This window comes from Ahaetulla prasina, chromosome 12 (assembly GCF_028640845.1).
Source record: "Ahaetulla prasina isolate Xishuangbanna chromosome 12, ASM2864084v1, whole genome shotgun sequence".
NCBI classification, from domain to species: Eukaryota; Metazoa; Chordata; class Lepidosauria; order Squamata; family Colubridae; genus Ahaetulla; species Ahaetulla prasina.
In genome coordinates, this window is record NC_080550.1 from 30,333,304 (window position 1) to 30,348,348 (window position 15,045).

At 43.4% G+C, this 15,045-nt stretch overlaps 1 protein-coding gene across 8 annotated transcripts in view; it reads right to left on the reverse strand.

The window, feature by feature from the left end:
• CPNE2 (copine 2) overlaps window positions 1–15,045 on the reverse strand; it is a 223,973-nt gene that overhangs the window by 17,137 nt on the left and 191,791 nt on the right. For all 8 annotated transcript variants that reach the window (XM_058155646.1, XM_058155648.1, XM_058155647.1 and 5 more), the window contains one exon: window positions 129–262. In XM_058155646.1, coding sequence (XP_058011629.1) covers window positions 129–262 — 134 coding nt within the window. The remainder of the gene's footprint in view (window positions 1–128; window positions 263–15,045) is intronic.

Genomic DNA, 15,045 nt, shown 5'->3' on the forward strand with positions numbered 1-15,045 from the left:
TATTTTGACATTGTCAGCGAAGAGAACACAATTACTTTTAATATGGTCCCAGAGATCATTAATGTATAATATAAAGAGTGTTGGTCCAAGAACACTGCCTCAAAACAGCCCTATTTTGTACCACTTACGTGTCATAGTCTTGGATAATTTGCCCGACTGCCCAGATGGCTGAAAGATATTCGTTGGTCCCCATGGGGTTAATGTAGTGCAAAGATGTCGGATCCCGAGGATTTCCATTGGATGCCGTGAAGTCAATTCCAACCTGCATGGAAAGATGACAAAGAGACCTTGTTTTATTCCTGAAGTTGTTTTGGGAAGAGGCTGGCTGAGAGATTCAGCTTTGCTTGAGCGGGGTGGGGGTGGACTAGAAAGCCTCCGAGGCCCCTTTCAACTTTGTTATTCTGTATTCTGTAAAAGGAGAAACAGCACTTTCTTCTCCTTTGACCAGAAAGTCTCATTTGCTGAATTAGATGTAGAAAGCAAGCTTTGATATTTTTACATCATAGCAGATGGCCTCCCTTTCCTGACTTTATCTGCGCCTGGAAGCTAATTAGGGTCAGGACTGGCTAGTAATTGAATGGTTGTCCCAAAGGTGTTATTTTTCAAAAGACAACTGAACTTTCTGGTTTTTCTTTGAAGACGTTTCGCTTCTCATTCAAGAAGCTTCCTCAGCTCTGACTGGGTGATGGAGCTGAAGAAGCTTCTTGGATGAGAAGCAAAGTCTTCAAAGGAAAAGACATAAAGTCCAGTTTGCCTCTTGAAAAAAGCACCTTCGAGACAATCTTGACCTGGATGACTGAGAATCTCCATAGACATTTGAATGGGAAATGACCAGGAAGGACCAGAGCTGCAGGTTAGACGGGTACATTTAGAAGCATCCTGTAAAAAAAAAAAAAAAGTCATGCTACTAAAGCCAAAGAATCTACAAAGAAATCAAGTGTTCCTTAAAGGAGGCTTTACATGAAATCCTTGAGTTATGACCGTAATTGGGATCGGAACTTCCATCACTAAGCAATGCAGTCATTAAGTGAGCCATGCCCAATTTTTTCTATGGTTGTTAAGTGAATCACAAAGTCATTAGGCAAATCCAGCTGCCTCCGTTGATTTTGCTTGCCCAAAGCCCCTCGGAAAGATCACAAATGGTGGTCACATGATCCCGGGATACTGCAACCATTGTAACTACATGCCAGTGGCCAAGGGCCCAAATTCTGATGCTGTGAATGCAGGTATGCTCTGACAATTGTTAAGGATGAGGACCAGTGATATTTCACTTTTAAAGGGCCATTGTAACTTCGAATGGTCGCTAAATGAATTGTTGCAAATGGAGGACTATCTGTTTGCAGATGTGACAGGAAAGCTTTCAGAAATCGAAATCGATACTGGAGAAATCAGGAAAAGGATATCTCACAGCAATCCCTTCATCATCTCAATCAGGGGTCTCCAACTTTGGCAGCTTTAAGACTTGTGGATTTCAACACCCAGAATTCCTCAGCCAGTAAAATTGCCAAGGTTGGAGACCCCTGCTCTAAATTGCTGCTCACCCCTGAACTAAACCAATTTCTTAAGATCTTCTATCCCCACCAGAGTTAAGCCCAAACTAAAGGTGTCTAAAAGTGGCTGAGAAATTCTGGGAGTTGAAGTCCATGAGTCTTAAAGTTGCCAAAGTTGGACACCCCTATTCTAAAACTTCCCCAAATAATCTAACCTAGAAATAAAAGGAAATTTCCTGATAGTGAGAACAATTAACCAGTGGAACGACTTGCCTCCAGAAGTTGTGGGTGCTCCATCGCTGGAGGCTTTTAAGGAGAGACTGACAGCAATTTGTCTGGAATGGTACAGGATCTCCTGCCTGAGCAGGGGTTGGGCTAGAAGACCTCCAAGGTCCCTTCCAACTCTGTTATTCTGTATTCTTCTCTGATTTCAGATTTAGAGAGATGCCAAGGTCCTGAAATGGTGTCATTATGCAACAGTCATGCTGCACAGAGAACGCATTTGTGCACGTTCCTGTTTCTATGGCAATACTTCCTCCCTTTTCCTGTGTGTCTCCTTAAGTCAACATAACAAATCAAAACTGAAGCCCCACATTTGCTCACAGCGCTTCAAAACTCCTGCAGGCTGCACCTTGAAAAGATTAGTTTGGCACAAGGGGTTGGAAGGCCAAAATCCATAGCTTTCCGGGGATACCAAGCCAGCTGCCAGTGGGAAGAAAGAGTAAAATCCTCTATTACACATATGAAATTTGAATAGAATAGAGCTGGAAGGGACCTTGGAGGTCTTCTAGTCCAACCCCTGCTCAAGCAGGAGACCCTGTACCATTCCAGAAAAATGGTTATCCAGTCTCTTCTTAAAAACCTCCAGTGATGGAGCATCCATGACTTCTAAAAGCAAAGCTGTTCCACTGGTTGATTGTTCTCACTCTCAGGAAATTTCTCCGTAGTTCTAGGTTGCTTCTCTCCTTGATTATGAATGAATGAATGAATAGAATAGAATAGAGCTGGAAGGGACTTGGAGGTCTTCTAGTCTAGCCCCCCGCTCAAGCAGGGAAACCTGTACTATTTCAGATAAGTGGCTGTCTGTTGTTTGGATGCTGGTGCTTTGGAAAATAAACTGATACCCTCTTCTTTGTGGCACCCCCTGAAATACTGGAATACTGCTATCATGTTGTCCCTAATTCTTCTTTTCTTTAGATTAGTCAAACCCAAAATCCTGCAGCCATTCTTCATACATTTTAGTCTCCAGACTCTGATCATCTTAGTTGCTCTTCTCTGCACTTTTTCCAAAGTCTCAGCATCTTTTTTGTAATGTGGTGACCAAAACTGGATGTAGTATCCCAGATGTGGCCTTACTAAGGCTTTGTAAAGCGGTATTAATACTTCATGTGATTTTGAGACTATGCTTCTGTTTATACGACCAAGGATTGTATTGGCTTTTCTGGCTGGTGCCACACACCACTAGCTCATTTTGACAAACTTTCCAGGGGAAAGAGCTTTGAAGTTTTAATTCTAAATGTCATTAAAATTAGGGCAAGATCAGGCTAGTGGATTCTCCAAAAAGCATCTGAAATTCTTTACATAATATTGTGTTTTCCTATTTTCTTTAGTCCCAAAAAAGCAAACACTGAACATACCGATGTTGAATAACAATGAGCCAAGGTGGCGCAGTGTTTAGAGTGCAGTACTGCAGGCTACTTCTGCTGACTGCTGGCTGCCTGGCAGTTCAAATCTCACCAGGCTCAAGGTTGACTGAGTCTTCCATCCTTCAGAGGTGGGTAAAATGAGGACCCAGATTGTTGGGGGAAAGGTGCTGGCTCTGTAAAATGGCTTAGAGAGGGCTGTAATAGCACTGTGAAGCAGTATATAAGTCTAAAGGCTATTGCTATTGCCCTTCCTTCCTTCCTTCCCTACCCCCCTCCCTCCCTCCCTCCCTCCCTCCCTCCCTCTTATAGTGGTGCTGTGGTCAGAATGCAGCATTGCAGGCAAACTCTGCCCACTGAAGGAGTTTGATCCTGACCGGATGAAGGTTGACTCAGTTTCAAATCCTTCCAAGGTAGGTAAAATGAGGACCCAGATTGTTGGGGGCAAGAGGCTGACTCTGTAAACCGCTTAGAGGGGGCTGTAAAGCATTGTGAAGCTGTATATAAGACTAAGTGGTATTGCTATTGCTATACAGGTAGTCCTTGACTTACAATCATTTATTTAGCAACCATTCAAAGATACAATGGCATTGGAAAAAGATTGTGTCATTGAATAATTCATTTGCTCATTGGCCATTTCTGGAGACAATTCCTGGGAGAGGGTTGTTGATGTTGTTGTCGTTGTTATTTTTGATGGCATCAGCAACTGCTTTCAAACTATAAAAAGCAAAGGGCTCAAGGGAGAAAGCTTTTTGGTTCAAGCCAGGGTGGTGCATCTTACAGCTGCAGCTTTGGAGATAACTCTTCAAGTCCATTTGGAGGCTCCAGGAAGCTTCTGTACCCAGCAGTATTGAAATCAGCAAGAAACACATGGACACTGTAACGTAAGGATGAAAGACCATGTTTCCCTCAAGTCAAACCTGACTCTTGATGACTCTAATGATATGTGAGAAAAACCTCGGGGGATGGAGCAAAGCGATGCTACCTAGAGAACAGTAAGATAAGAGGCAGCATAACCCAGAGCAGGGGTCTCCAATCTTTGTTAATTTTTAATTAACAAATTAATTAATTAACCTTTTTAATTAATTAATTTTAGTTAATTTTGTTAATTAACCCTTTGTTAATGCAACCTCTGTTGTATTAACAGAGAGATAAAATCAAGATTAAGTGAGGTACTAATACCACTCTATAAAGCCTTAGCAAGGCCATACCTAGAATACTGCATCCAGTTTTGGTCACCACACTATTAAAAAGATGTTGAGACTCTAAAAAAAGTGCAGAGGAGAGCAACCAGGTTGATTAGGGGACTGGAGACTAAAACATATGAAGACTGGCTACATGAACTGGGCCTGGCTAGTCTAGTGAAGAGAAGGACCAGGGGAGACATAATAGCCGTCTTCCAATACTTGAGGAGCTGCCACAGAGAGGAGGAAGGGGATCAAGCTATTTTCCAAACCACCTGAAGGCCAGACTAGGAATAATGGATGGAAACTGATCAAGGAGAGATTCAACCTAGAAATGAGGGGCAACTTTCTGACAGTGAGAACCATCAACCCATGGAACAGAAGTTGCCTTCAGAAATTGTGGGAGTTTCATCACTAGAAGCTTTCAAGAAGAGACTGGGCTGCCATCTGTCAAAAATGGTGTAGGGTCTCTTGCTTGAACTAGAGACTAGATGAACTAAAAGGTCCCTTCCAACTCTGTTAAACTGTAAACCTTGGCAACTTTAAGACTTGTGGACTTCAACTCCCAGAATTCCTCCCAAATTCAACTCTCCCAAAACTTCAACTCCCAAATTCCTCCCCTAAGCCAGAGCTCCATAACAGGCAAGGCAAGAGGCTCTGAAGACACCATACCTAGTTTTTTCTGCTGTAAAGGAGACGGGGGTGGGGGGAGACTTCTACTTTCAAACTAGCAAGATTCCATTAAGGTAGTTTTGCAACAAAGTAGAATTAGTTTATATGGCTATGTTTCCTATCTAGTCTACTTGATAAGGCTGCCAATGATATATCCTTGATAGTATGGACATAACATAACATAATAACAGAGTTGGAAGGGACCTTGGAGGTCTTCTAGTCCAACCCCCTGCATACTTCCCTCCATGTGGATGTAGTTCCATTGAGGACTACACGTTGAGTGCGGTTGGTCAGCCAGTTACGAATCCATCTGGTAGTGGTGCTGTCTAACCCACATTTTTCTACTTTATCTAGTAGTAGGTTATGGTCTACTTTATCAAATGCTTTGCTGAAGTCCAAGTAAATTATACTGACAGCATTCCTCTGGTCCACTAATTCTGTCACTTTGTCAAAGAATGCAATGAGATTACTCTGTTTTTGACAAACCCATGTTGGCTTTTGGTTATTACTTTGTTTGCTTCTAGGTGTTCAATGATTTGTTGCTTATCTTTTCCAGAATCTTCCCTGGTATTGAGGTCAGGCTGACAGGTCTGTAGTTTCCTGGATCTGTTTTTTTCCCCTTTTTTGAAGATGGGAACTACATCAGCTCTTTTCCAGTCCTCTGGCAGTTCCCCTGTGCTCCAGGATCTTTGAAAGATATAGTTCAGTGGTTCTGAGATCTTGTCTGCCAGTTCCTTCAGAACCTTGGGGTATAATCCATCCAGTCCTGGTGATTTGAACTTGTCTAGGGTAGACAGGTGTTCAATTGTTTGGTCACCCTATCTTGATGGATGATTTTCAATTTTAATTCTGATCTGTAGCCCTGACATTCCTTGGTAGCTGTCAAGGCAGAAGAAACCAGGAGGCAGGACAGAGTTCAAAAGCACTGCAAGTTTATTCCATGCAACCTATGCAAAAGAACCTGATCTACTAATGGCAAGATGAATTGGCACTAGATAAGAGTCAACAGATTTCAAGGGGGGCTGGACTTGGGTCTCTCTAGGGACTCCAAACTGAGGATGCCTTTAACTCAGGGTGGGATTCAATTCTTTTACTACTGGTTCTGTGGGCGTGGCTTGCTGGGCATGGCATGGCTTGGTGGGCATGGTTTGGTGGGCGTGGCAGGGGAAGGATACTCCATTCCCTCCCCACTCCAGGGGAAGGTTACTGCAAAATCCCCATTTCTTCCTGATCAGCTGGGACTCAGGAGACAGAGAATAGATGGGGGCGGGGCCAGTCAGAATTTTTACTACTGGTTCTCCGAACTACTCAAAATTTCCACTACCGGTTCTCCATAACAGGCAAGGCAAGAGGCTCTGAAGACACCATACCTAGTTTTTCTGCTGTAAAGGAGACGGGGGTGGGGGGAGACTTCTACTTTCAAACTAGCAAGATTCCATTAAGGTAGTTTTGCAACAAAGTAGAATTAGTTTATATGGCTATGTTTCCTATCTAGTCTACTTGATAAGGCTGCCAATGATATATCCTTGATAGTATGGACATAACATAACATAATAACAGAGTTGGAAGGGACCTTGGAGGTCTTCTAGTCCAACCCCCTGCATACTTCCCTCCATGTGGATGTAGTTCCATTGAGGACTACACGTTGAGTGCGGTTGGTCAGCCAGTTACGAATCCATCTGGTAGTGGTGCTGTCTAACCCACATTTTTCTACTTTATCTAGTAGTAGGTTATGGTCTACTTTATCAAATGCTTTGCTGAAGTCCAAGTAAATTATACTGACAGCATTCCTCTGGTCCACTAATTCTGTCACTTTGTCAAAGAATGCAATGAGATTACTCTGTTTTTGACAAACCCATGTTGGCTTTTGGTTATTACTTTGTTTGCTTCTAGGTGTTCAATGATTTGTTGCTTATCTTTTCCAGAATCTTCCCTGGTATTGAGGTCAGGCTGACAGGTCTGTAGTTTCCTGGATCTGTTTTTTTCCCCTTTTTTGAAGATGGGAACTACATCAGCTCTTTTCCAGTCCTCTGGCAGTTCCCCTGTGCTCCAGGATCTTTGAAAGATATAGTTCAGTGGTTCTGAGATCTTGTCTGCCAGTTCCTTCAGAACCTTGGGGTATAATCCATCCAGTCCTGGTGATTTGAACTTGTCTAGGGTAGACAGGTGTTCAATTGTTTGGTCACCCTATCTTGATGGATGATTTTCAATTTTAATTCTGATCTGTAGCCCTGACATTCCTTGGTAGCTGTCAAGGCAGAAGAAACCAGGAGGCAGGACAGAGTTCAAAAGCACTGCAAGTTTATTCCATGCAACCTATGCAAAAGAACCTGATCTACTAATGGCAAGATGAATTGGCACTAGATAAGAGTCAACAGATTTCAAGGGGGGCTGGACTTGGGTCTCTCTAGGGACTCCAAACTGAGGATGCCTTTAACTCAGGGTGGGATTCAATTCTTTTACTACTGGTTCTGTGGGCGTGGCTTGCTGGGCATGGCATGGCTTGGTGGGCATGGTTTGGTGGGCGTGGCAGGGGAAGGATACTCCATTCCCTCCCCACTCCAGGGGAAGGTTACTGCAAAATCCCCATTTCTTCCTGATCAGCTGGGACTCAGGAGACAGAGAATAGATGGGGGCGGGGCCAGTCAGAATTTTTACTACTGGTTCTCCGAACTACTCAAAATTTCCACTACCGGTTCTCCAGAACTGGTCAGAACCTGAATACCACCTCTGTTTTAACCCCACCCTCTTGCTCAACCTGGTCATCTCCTACAGTAGCTTCCCATTCAAATACCGACCAGACCAGACCATGCTTAAGTTCAAACAAGATCTACCAAAAATTAAGGAATAAAAACAAGAAAACCCAGTCTAAGCGCACGTATTATGCCCATTTTCCACCACCAGTGATTTTCAAAGCCACAGGAAATGTTTAAGTGTGGTCCCCTGCCCCCTCAATTTGCCAGCGCTGGATGTAAATAATTTAAATTGTATCTCTTTTCCCAAATGGTTGAACTAATATTAATATCATTGTATTATAATAATACTAATATCATTATATTACAATAATTATTAGAACAGAATTCTTTATTGGCCAAGTGTGATTAGACACACAAGGAATTTGTCTCTCATAAGCTCACAGTGTACATTTAAAAAAAGTAATAGGTCATATCATAATATAATAATAATATAGCATAGCATAACGTAATGTAACATAATGTAACAACATAATACGTCATATTATAACATCATATCATAGCATATTACTATACTACATTACATTACAATTTATTATTATTAATCCCAACGTCCTCCCTCCCATTGACTGCTACTACATATAGAGCAGTTATGGTGAACCTTTTAGACACCAAGAGCCCAAACTGCGCGTGCACGCATGCCCAAATTGAAAGGTGTATGTGTGTGTGTGGACATGTGCAGACCAGTGGTGGGTTGCTACCGGTTCTCCCCAGTTCGCAAGAACCAGTAGTAAACATTTTGAGTAGTTCGGAGAACCGGTAGTAAAAATTCTGCCTGGCCCCGCCCACAATCTATTCTCTGCTTCCCGACTCCCAGGTGATTGGCTGGAAGGAAAAAACTCAGGGCTCACTGGACAAAGAAGAGGGGAAAAAAACGCAAGACACCGTCGCTTTAAATTGAGAAGCCAAGAAGCCTCCCAACTGATCGGCTACAATGAAAAAATCAGGACTCGCTTCTCAGCCAGGAGATTGCTTGGCAAAGAAGAAGGGAGTGGGGAAAAACACTGTCACTTTAAATTGACAGAGCTGGAAGCTTGTTTCTGGGTCAGCTGAACAACAAATTGGATAAGTGGAGGAATTCTTATACGTGTCAGCCTCCACTCCAATCTTCGTATCTCTTTGTACTCCTTATATTTAGTTGTTAGATAGCATAGGATTGTATTTGTAATGTACATAGCTATTGGATTCAAGTTAAATAGAGAGGGCCCTTTAAGAGTGTCACTCTGACATAATTAAGGTGGGAGGGGAGATTGCTAGTTTGAATTCAACAGGAATGTTTGGTGCGAACTCTAACTGACATTGCATTCCTGATATGATTGACAACCAGAGACCTGCGGAAGAAGATTACCATGGAGCTGGCATTGGACCAGACCTGATGACCTATTGGGAAAGGGGAGGGAGGAATAGGGTGATACAGATTGTTAGCCATATTTTGTCTCAGATTCAACTTTGCACCGCTAAACGCGGCTGCTATCTAGATGTAACTAGTAAAAGTACTTTTCTTTATTTACAAATGAAGTCAAGGTGTATTCTTTCCTAGATATGATCAGAGGCAGCCGGACATTAAGTTGAATCTCCCAACATGTCGACCAACCAGGATTTTAACCAAAATACCGAGGGGGTTGACAGAAAAATTTGGATGGGAAGCCAGCCAACTGCTGAACCGGGGGAGCGTCCGGAGGATTTTCTGCTGACACTTTTAACCCTGAGCTGGAAGATTGCAGAGCTCGGTGGATAGAGCAATTAAAGCTGGAAGAGAAAGAGTGGAAAGCAAACACCGAAGAGCTTCCGTCTGGAGTGACTAAAAGGAGAAAAAAGGGGAAGGAAAGACTTTCGGATTGGAAAGAAGAGCAAGAGATAAGGGACAAACTCCAGTTGGAGGAGGCGTTGCATCTTTTTCGTGAAGTGAAAGTAAGGCAAGCTGCTTGCCAAAGGTATGAATCCCCTATTCAGTCCTCCCGGTGGGAGGGAGAAGAGGAGGAAATAAATATTAAGGGGCCAGCTGGAGGAGATTCCCAGGGCGGAGAGATTTCGGAAGGCCCAGAGCCAGAAACCCCCTTCCCAGAGGCAGCTGAATTGGATGGAGAACGCATGCCACCTGCTGACCAAGCGAGGCTGCGCAGGGGAAGGAAAAAGCCAAAAATTCCCCCCATATCAGAGAAATTTGATGGAAATGCCAAGGAGCTAGAACTGTTCCTGGCGATAGTGAATGACCACATGATAGACTGGGGGGAAGATTATTGGTCACAGGCGGCACAAGTTAGAGCTGTGACCCACAACTTGACGGGAAGAGCAGCTGCATGGTTTGTGTCGCTATATACCAACCACTCCCCCCTACTGCAAAACTACGAGCATTTTATTACTGCACTGAGGAGGAGGTTCGAGGACCCCCTGGCAGAGCAGAAGGCCAAAGGCTGAATGAAAACCATCAGGCAAGGGAGGAGACCGGTGGCCGATTACAGCCAGGAGTTCAGTGATTTAGTTCCCTTGATGAGAGGGTGGTCGGAGGTGACCCTTGTGGACATTTACAAAGATGGTCTGAATGGAGATCTCTATGAACTGTATCGGGCACGAGCCTCTCCAACCACGTTGTACGGCTGGTACACCCTGGCAGCGGAGATGGAAATCGAACTAGTGAAAGACCGTGGCAGAAGACAGCGCACTGGAGGATCGTACCCTGCCCATTCTCCTGGAGGCGCTTATAGGGACATCCCTAGATCGGAGGGTGGGAGACAACGATCGACTGCGTGCTACAGATGTGGAAAAGAAGGTCACCGAGCGGCCGACTGTCGGGTGAAGCTAGTGCCGAGGACGACCTCTGGTGGTGAAAAGGAACCAGTGAACCCTTTCGCTAAGGCGCGAAAGCCGGCAAAAGTGGGAGAAGGTGTCGCTAAGAAGGCCACGCCCCTCAGGGAGGAGAAGCATCGACCGAAACTGATGACAGCAAAACCACGTCAGAGTCCGACGAAGATCTTCTGGTGAGTTGGACACGGGGTCCTTTGGACATTCCAGTCAAACTGCATGTACCCTCTTTGGGTAATAAGGGGGAAATGTTAGCATTACTAGACTCGGGATGCACTAGGTGCATGATCAGTCCCGAACTAGTAGAGAAAATGGAACTAAAACTGAGAACCCTAAGTAGGCCCATAGCCTTTGCCCAATTGGATGGCTCTGTGGCAGGGGGAGGACCCGCCCACTTCGTAACAGAACCCATAGAAATGATAATGGGAGACCATCGAGAGATCCTAAACTTTATAGTAGCCCCAGGGATGGACCAGCCTTTGTTGCTAGGTTGTCATGGCTACGGAAGTAGAACCCCCATATCAACTGGAGGACAGGAGTTTTATGTTTCCGCTCTAGGACACTAAGAGGGGAGAAACGGGAAGCCAAGGAGGGATCTACCGTGGCCATGTTCCAAGATACGATGGGGGCAATGATCGAACGGATAGAAGGGGAGGAAAGGATACCTAAGGAATATTGGGATTTGCGAGAAGTCTTTAGTGAGAAAGCATCAGATGTTCTACCTCCCCATAGACCTATTGACTGTGCAATAGACATCATTCCAGGGGTAAAGCTTCCAAAACCAAAGGCTTACCCCATGACCCAAAAGGAATTGGGGGAGCTACATAAATTCATAGACAAAAACTTAGAGCGGGGGTTTATCCAACCGGCTAGGCCTCGTGTGGCTGCACCAATGATGTTCCGAGAAAAGAAAGATGGCTCTTTTCGTCTTATACTTGACTATAGGAATCTTAACGCCGTGTGCGCCGAAAACATATACCCCATGCCGCTCATGAAAGATATGTTAGCACATCTAGCAAAAGGAAAATTTTTCACCAAATTAGACCTACGAGAGGCTTACTACAGAGTTCATATAAAGGAGGGGGATGAATGGAAAACTGCTTTCAATTGCCCACTAGGGTGTTTTCAGTTTCGAGTTTTACCATTTGGACTGCAGGGGGCGCCTGCAGTTTTCATGCAACTGATAAATGAAATACTCCATCAACATTTGTTTAAAGGAGTTCTAATCTACCTTGACGATATACTTATCTATACAGAAACAATGTAAGAACATATTAAACTAGTAAGAGCAGTTCTTAAAAAATTATTATCTGCAGAACTTTATTGCAAACTATCCAAATGTGATTTCCATCAAACTAAAATAGACTACTTAGGGTATCGCATATCGGCGGATGGACTAGAAATGGACCCAGAGAAAGTGAAAGCTGTCTTAGAATGGGCCCCCCCACGCACACGCAAACAGTTGCAAAGTTTCTTGGTATTTGCAAACTTTTATCGTCAATTCGTCCCTTCCTTTGCTCAAATTGCTTTGCCTATCACCAACCTCTTAAAAACTAAAGGAGATACAAAACCCAAACCATCATTACCTCTTGAATGGACAATGGAATGTCAAGCAGCGTTTGAGAAATTAAAAAGATTGTTTGCCGCTGAACCTATCTTAAAACACCCAGACATGGATGTTCCTTTTGTGATACAAGCTGATGCAAGTGATGTAGCAGTCGGTGCCGTTTTACTCCAAAACAATTCCGATGGTAAACTACAACCCTGTGCTTTCACTTCTCGAAAATTAACTGAAACGGAAAGACGATGGGCTATTTGGGAAAAAGAAACATTCGCTGTCCACTGGGCTCTTCGCACATGGAGACAATTCTTAGAGGGTTCTAATCATCCTTTTGAAGTTTGGACTGATCACAAAAATTTAGAAGCGCTAAAAACTCCTAGAAGACTTTCTCCCAAACAAGCCCGGTGGGCTCAATATTTTAATCGGTTTAACTTCTCCTTACATTACATTCCTGGAGGGAAAAACTTTTTGGCAGATGCTCTTTCACGTTTGCCCCAATACAATGGTACTCGCTCCGAGGTGGTTCGGCCAATACTTCCCATTCAACAATTAGCAGCTCCAGCTATAACCCGAAGCCATACCAAGACCGAGTCATCCCTACCAGATGAACTAACTAACTTGTTTAAGGAAGCTTTGAAAACTGATGACTGGTTCTTAACACATTCGCATGAATGCACACTCCGTGATGGACTAGCTTGGATAGGACCGAAACTGTATGTTCCTTTATCACTTAGAGAAACCATCCTACAACGATGCCATGACACCAAAATTTTGGATTTGTAAAAACCCTACATCTTCTTAAAAGACAATTTTGGTGGCCAAGTCTGAAAAAAGACATTCAATCATATATCTCAAGTTGCCCTACTTGCGCATCATCTAAAAGGCCTCCAGGAAAACCTCCTGGACTCCTTCAAAAAGTAGCCCAACCAGGAGCTCCATGGAAAGAAATATCCATGGATTTCATAGTGGAGCTACCCGAAAGTGCAGGCAATACTGTAATCTGGGTAGTGACAGACCTTTTCTCCAAACAAGTCCATTTTATTCCATGTTCAAAGATACCCTCCTCAAAGACTCTGGCGAAGTTGTTTGTGCAACACATTTATAGACTACACGGCGTCCCTGATCGCATCATCTCAGATCGCGGAGTTCAATTCACTTCTCAATTTTGGAAAGAATTTTTACGATTAATTGGCTCCTCCCAAGGATTAAGCTCCTCCCATCATCCCCAGACTAATGGAAGTTGTGAACGCTCGAACTCGGTACTGGAACAATATTTACGTTGTTACATTAACTATCAACAAGACAATTGGGCAGACCTACTACCTTTTGCTGAAGTCGCCTACAATAACTCAATTCATAGTAGCACAGGATTTACTCCTTTTAAAGTAGCTACAGGCCAAGATTTTGTCCCCATTTCAGAACTTCCCAAGGAGAAAACCACGGTTTCCTCCTTATCAGAATGGATAGATCAAATACAAAGCACATGGAAAATGACTCGCAAGGCGATCGATGACGCTCACCATGCACATAAAAAACAAGCAGATAAAAAAAGATCCCCTGAGAACAAATACCAAGTTGGTGATAAGGTTTATCTCTCCACCAAATATTTACAAACCACTCAAAAATCTAAAAAACTAGGACCTAAGTATGTGGGACCTTTCCCCATCGTGAAAATCATCAACCCCGTGACTGTACAACTAGAATTACCAAAAACTCTTAGAAGAATTCATCCTGTTTTCCATGTCAGTTTGTTGAAACCAGAACACACATCCACTTTCCGTGCTGATCATGTACCCCCTCCTATACCAATTCTCACTGAGGGCGAACAACATTTTGAAGTAAAAGAAATCTTGGATTCCAGAAAACATAGAAATAAGATTCAATATCTTATTGCTTGGAAGCACTTCCCTTTATCCCAGGCCGAATGGGTGAACAAAGAAGACGTTCGTGCTTCAGAAAAAATAGCTCAATTCTATAAAAAATATCCTGACAAACCCTAACTTTTCCTTTTTCTTTCTAGGACTGACGTCCTTGTTGCAGGAGGGCCGAATGTCAGCCTCCACTCCAATCTTCGTATCTCTTTGTACGCCTTATATTTAGTTGTTAGATAGCATAGGATTGTATTTGTAATGTACATAGCTATTGGATTCAAGTTAAATAGAGAGGGACCTTTAAGAGTGTCAGTCTGACATAATTAAGGTGGGAGGGGAGATTACTAGTTTCCGGCTAGGGGCCGGAATAGCTCAGGCTGTTAAGAAGCCTGTTATTAGAACACAGTAGCCTGCAGGTTCAAGCCCGGCCCAAGGTTGACTCAGCCTTCCATCCTTTATAAGATAGGTAAAATGAGGACCCAGATTGTTGGGGGGGCAATAAGTTGACTTTGTAAAAAATATACAATGAGACTATTGCCTTATACACTGTAAGCCGCCCTGAGTCTTCGGAGAAGGGCGGGATATAAATGTAAAAATAAAAATAAAAAAATTCAACAGGAATGTTTGGGGCGAACTCTAACGGACATTGCATTCCTGATATGATTGACAACCAGAGACCTGCGGAAGAAGATTACCCCGGGACCCCGGGAAGGAGCTAGCATTGGACCAGACCTGATGACCTATTGGGAAAGGGGAGGGAGGAATAGGGTGATACAGATTGTTAGCCATATTTTGTCTCAGATTCAACTTTGCACCGCTAAACGCAGCTGCTATCTAGATGTAACTAATAAAAGTACTTTTCTTTATATACGAATGAAGTCAAGGTGTATTCTTTCCTAGATATGATCAGAGGCAGCCTGACATTACGGTTCAAAGTTTTTGAAGTTTTGGGGTTTGTACAACATGGGGCTTTGTGTTTTTAAAAAGTTTTGGGCGATTTCCATTGTGAAGTATCCTGTCTTGAATGAGTTTTCTGCCTGCTTTTAAATGGAGCCGAACTTCCAGCTTA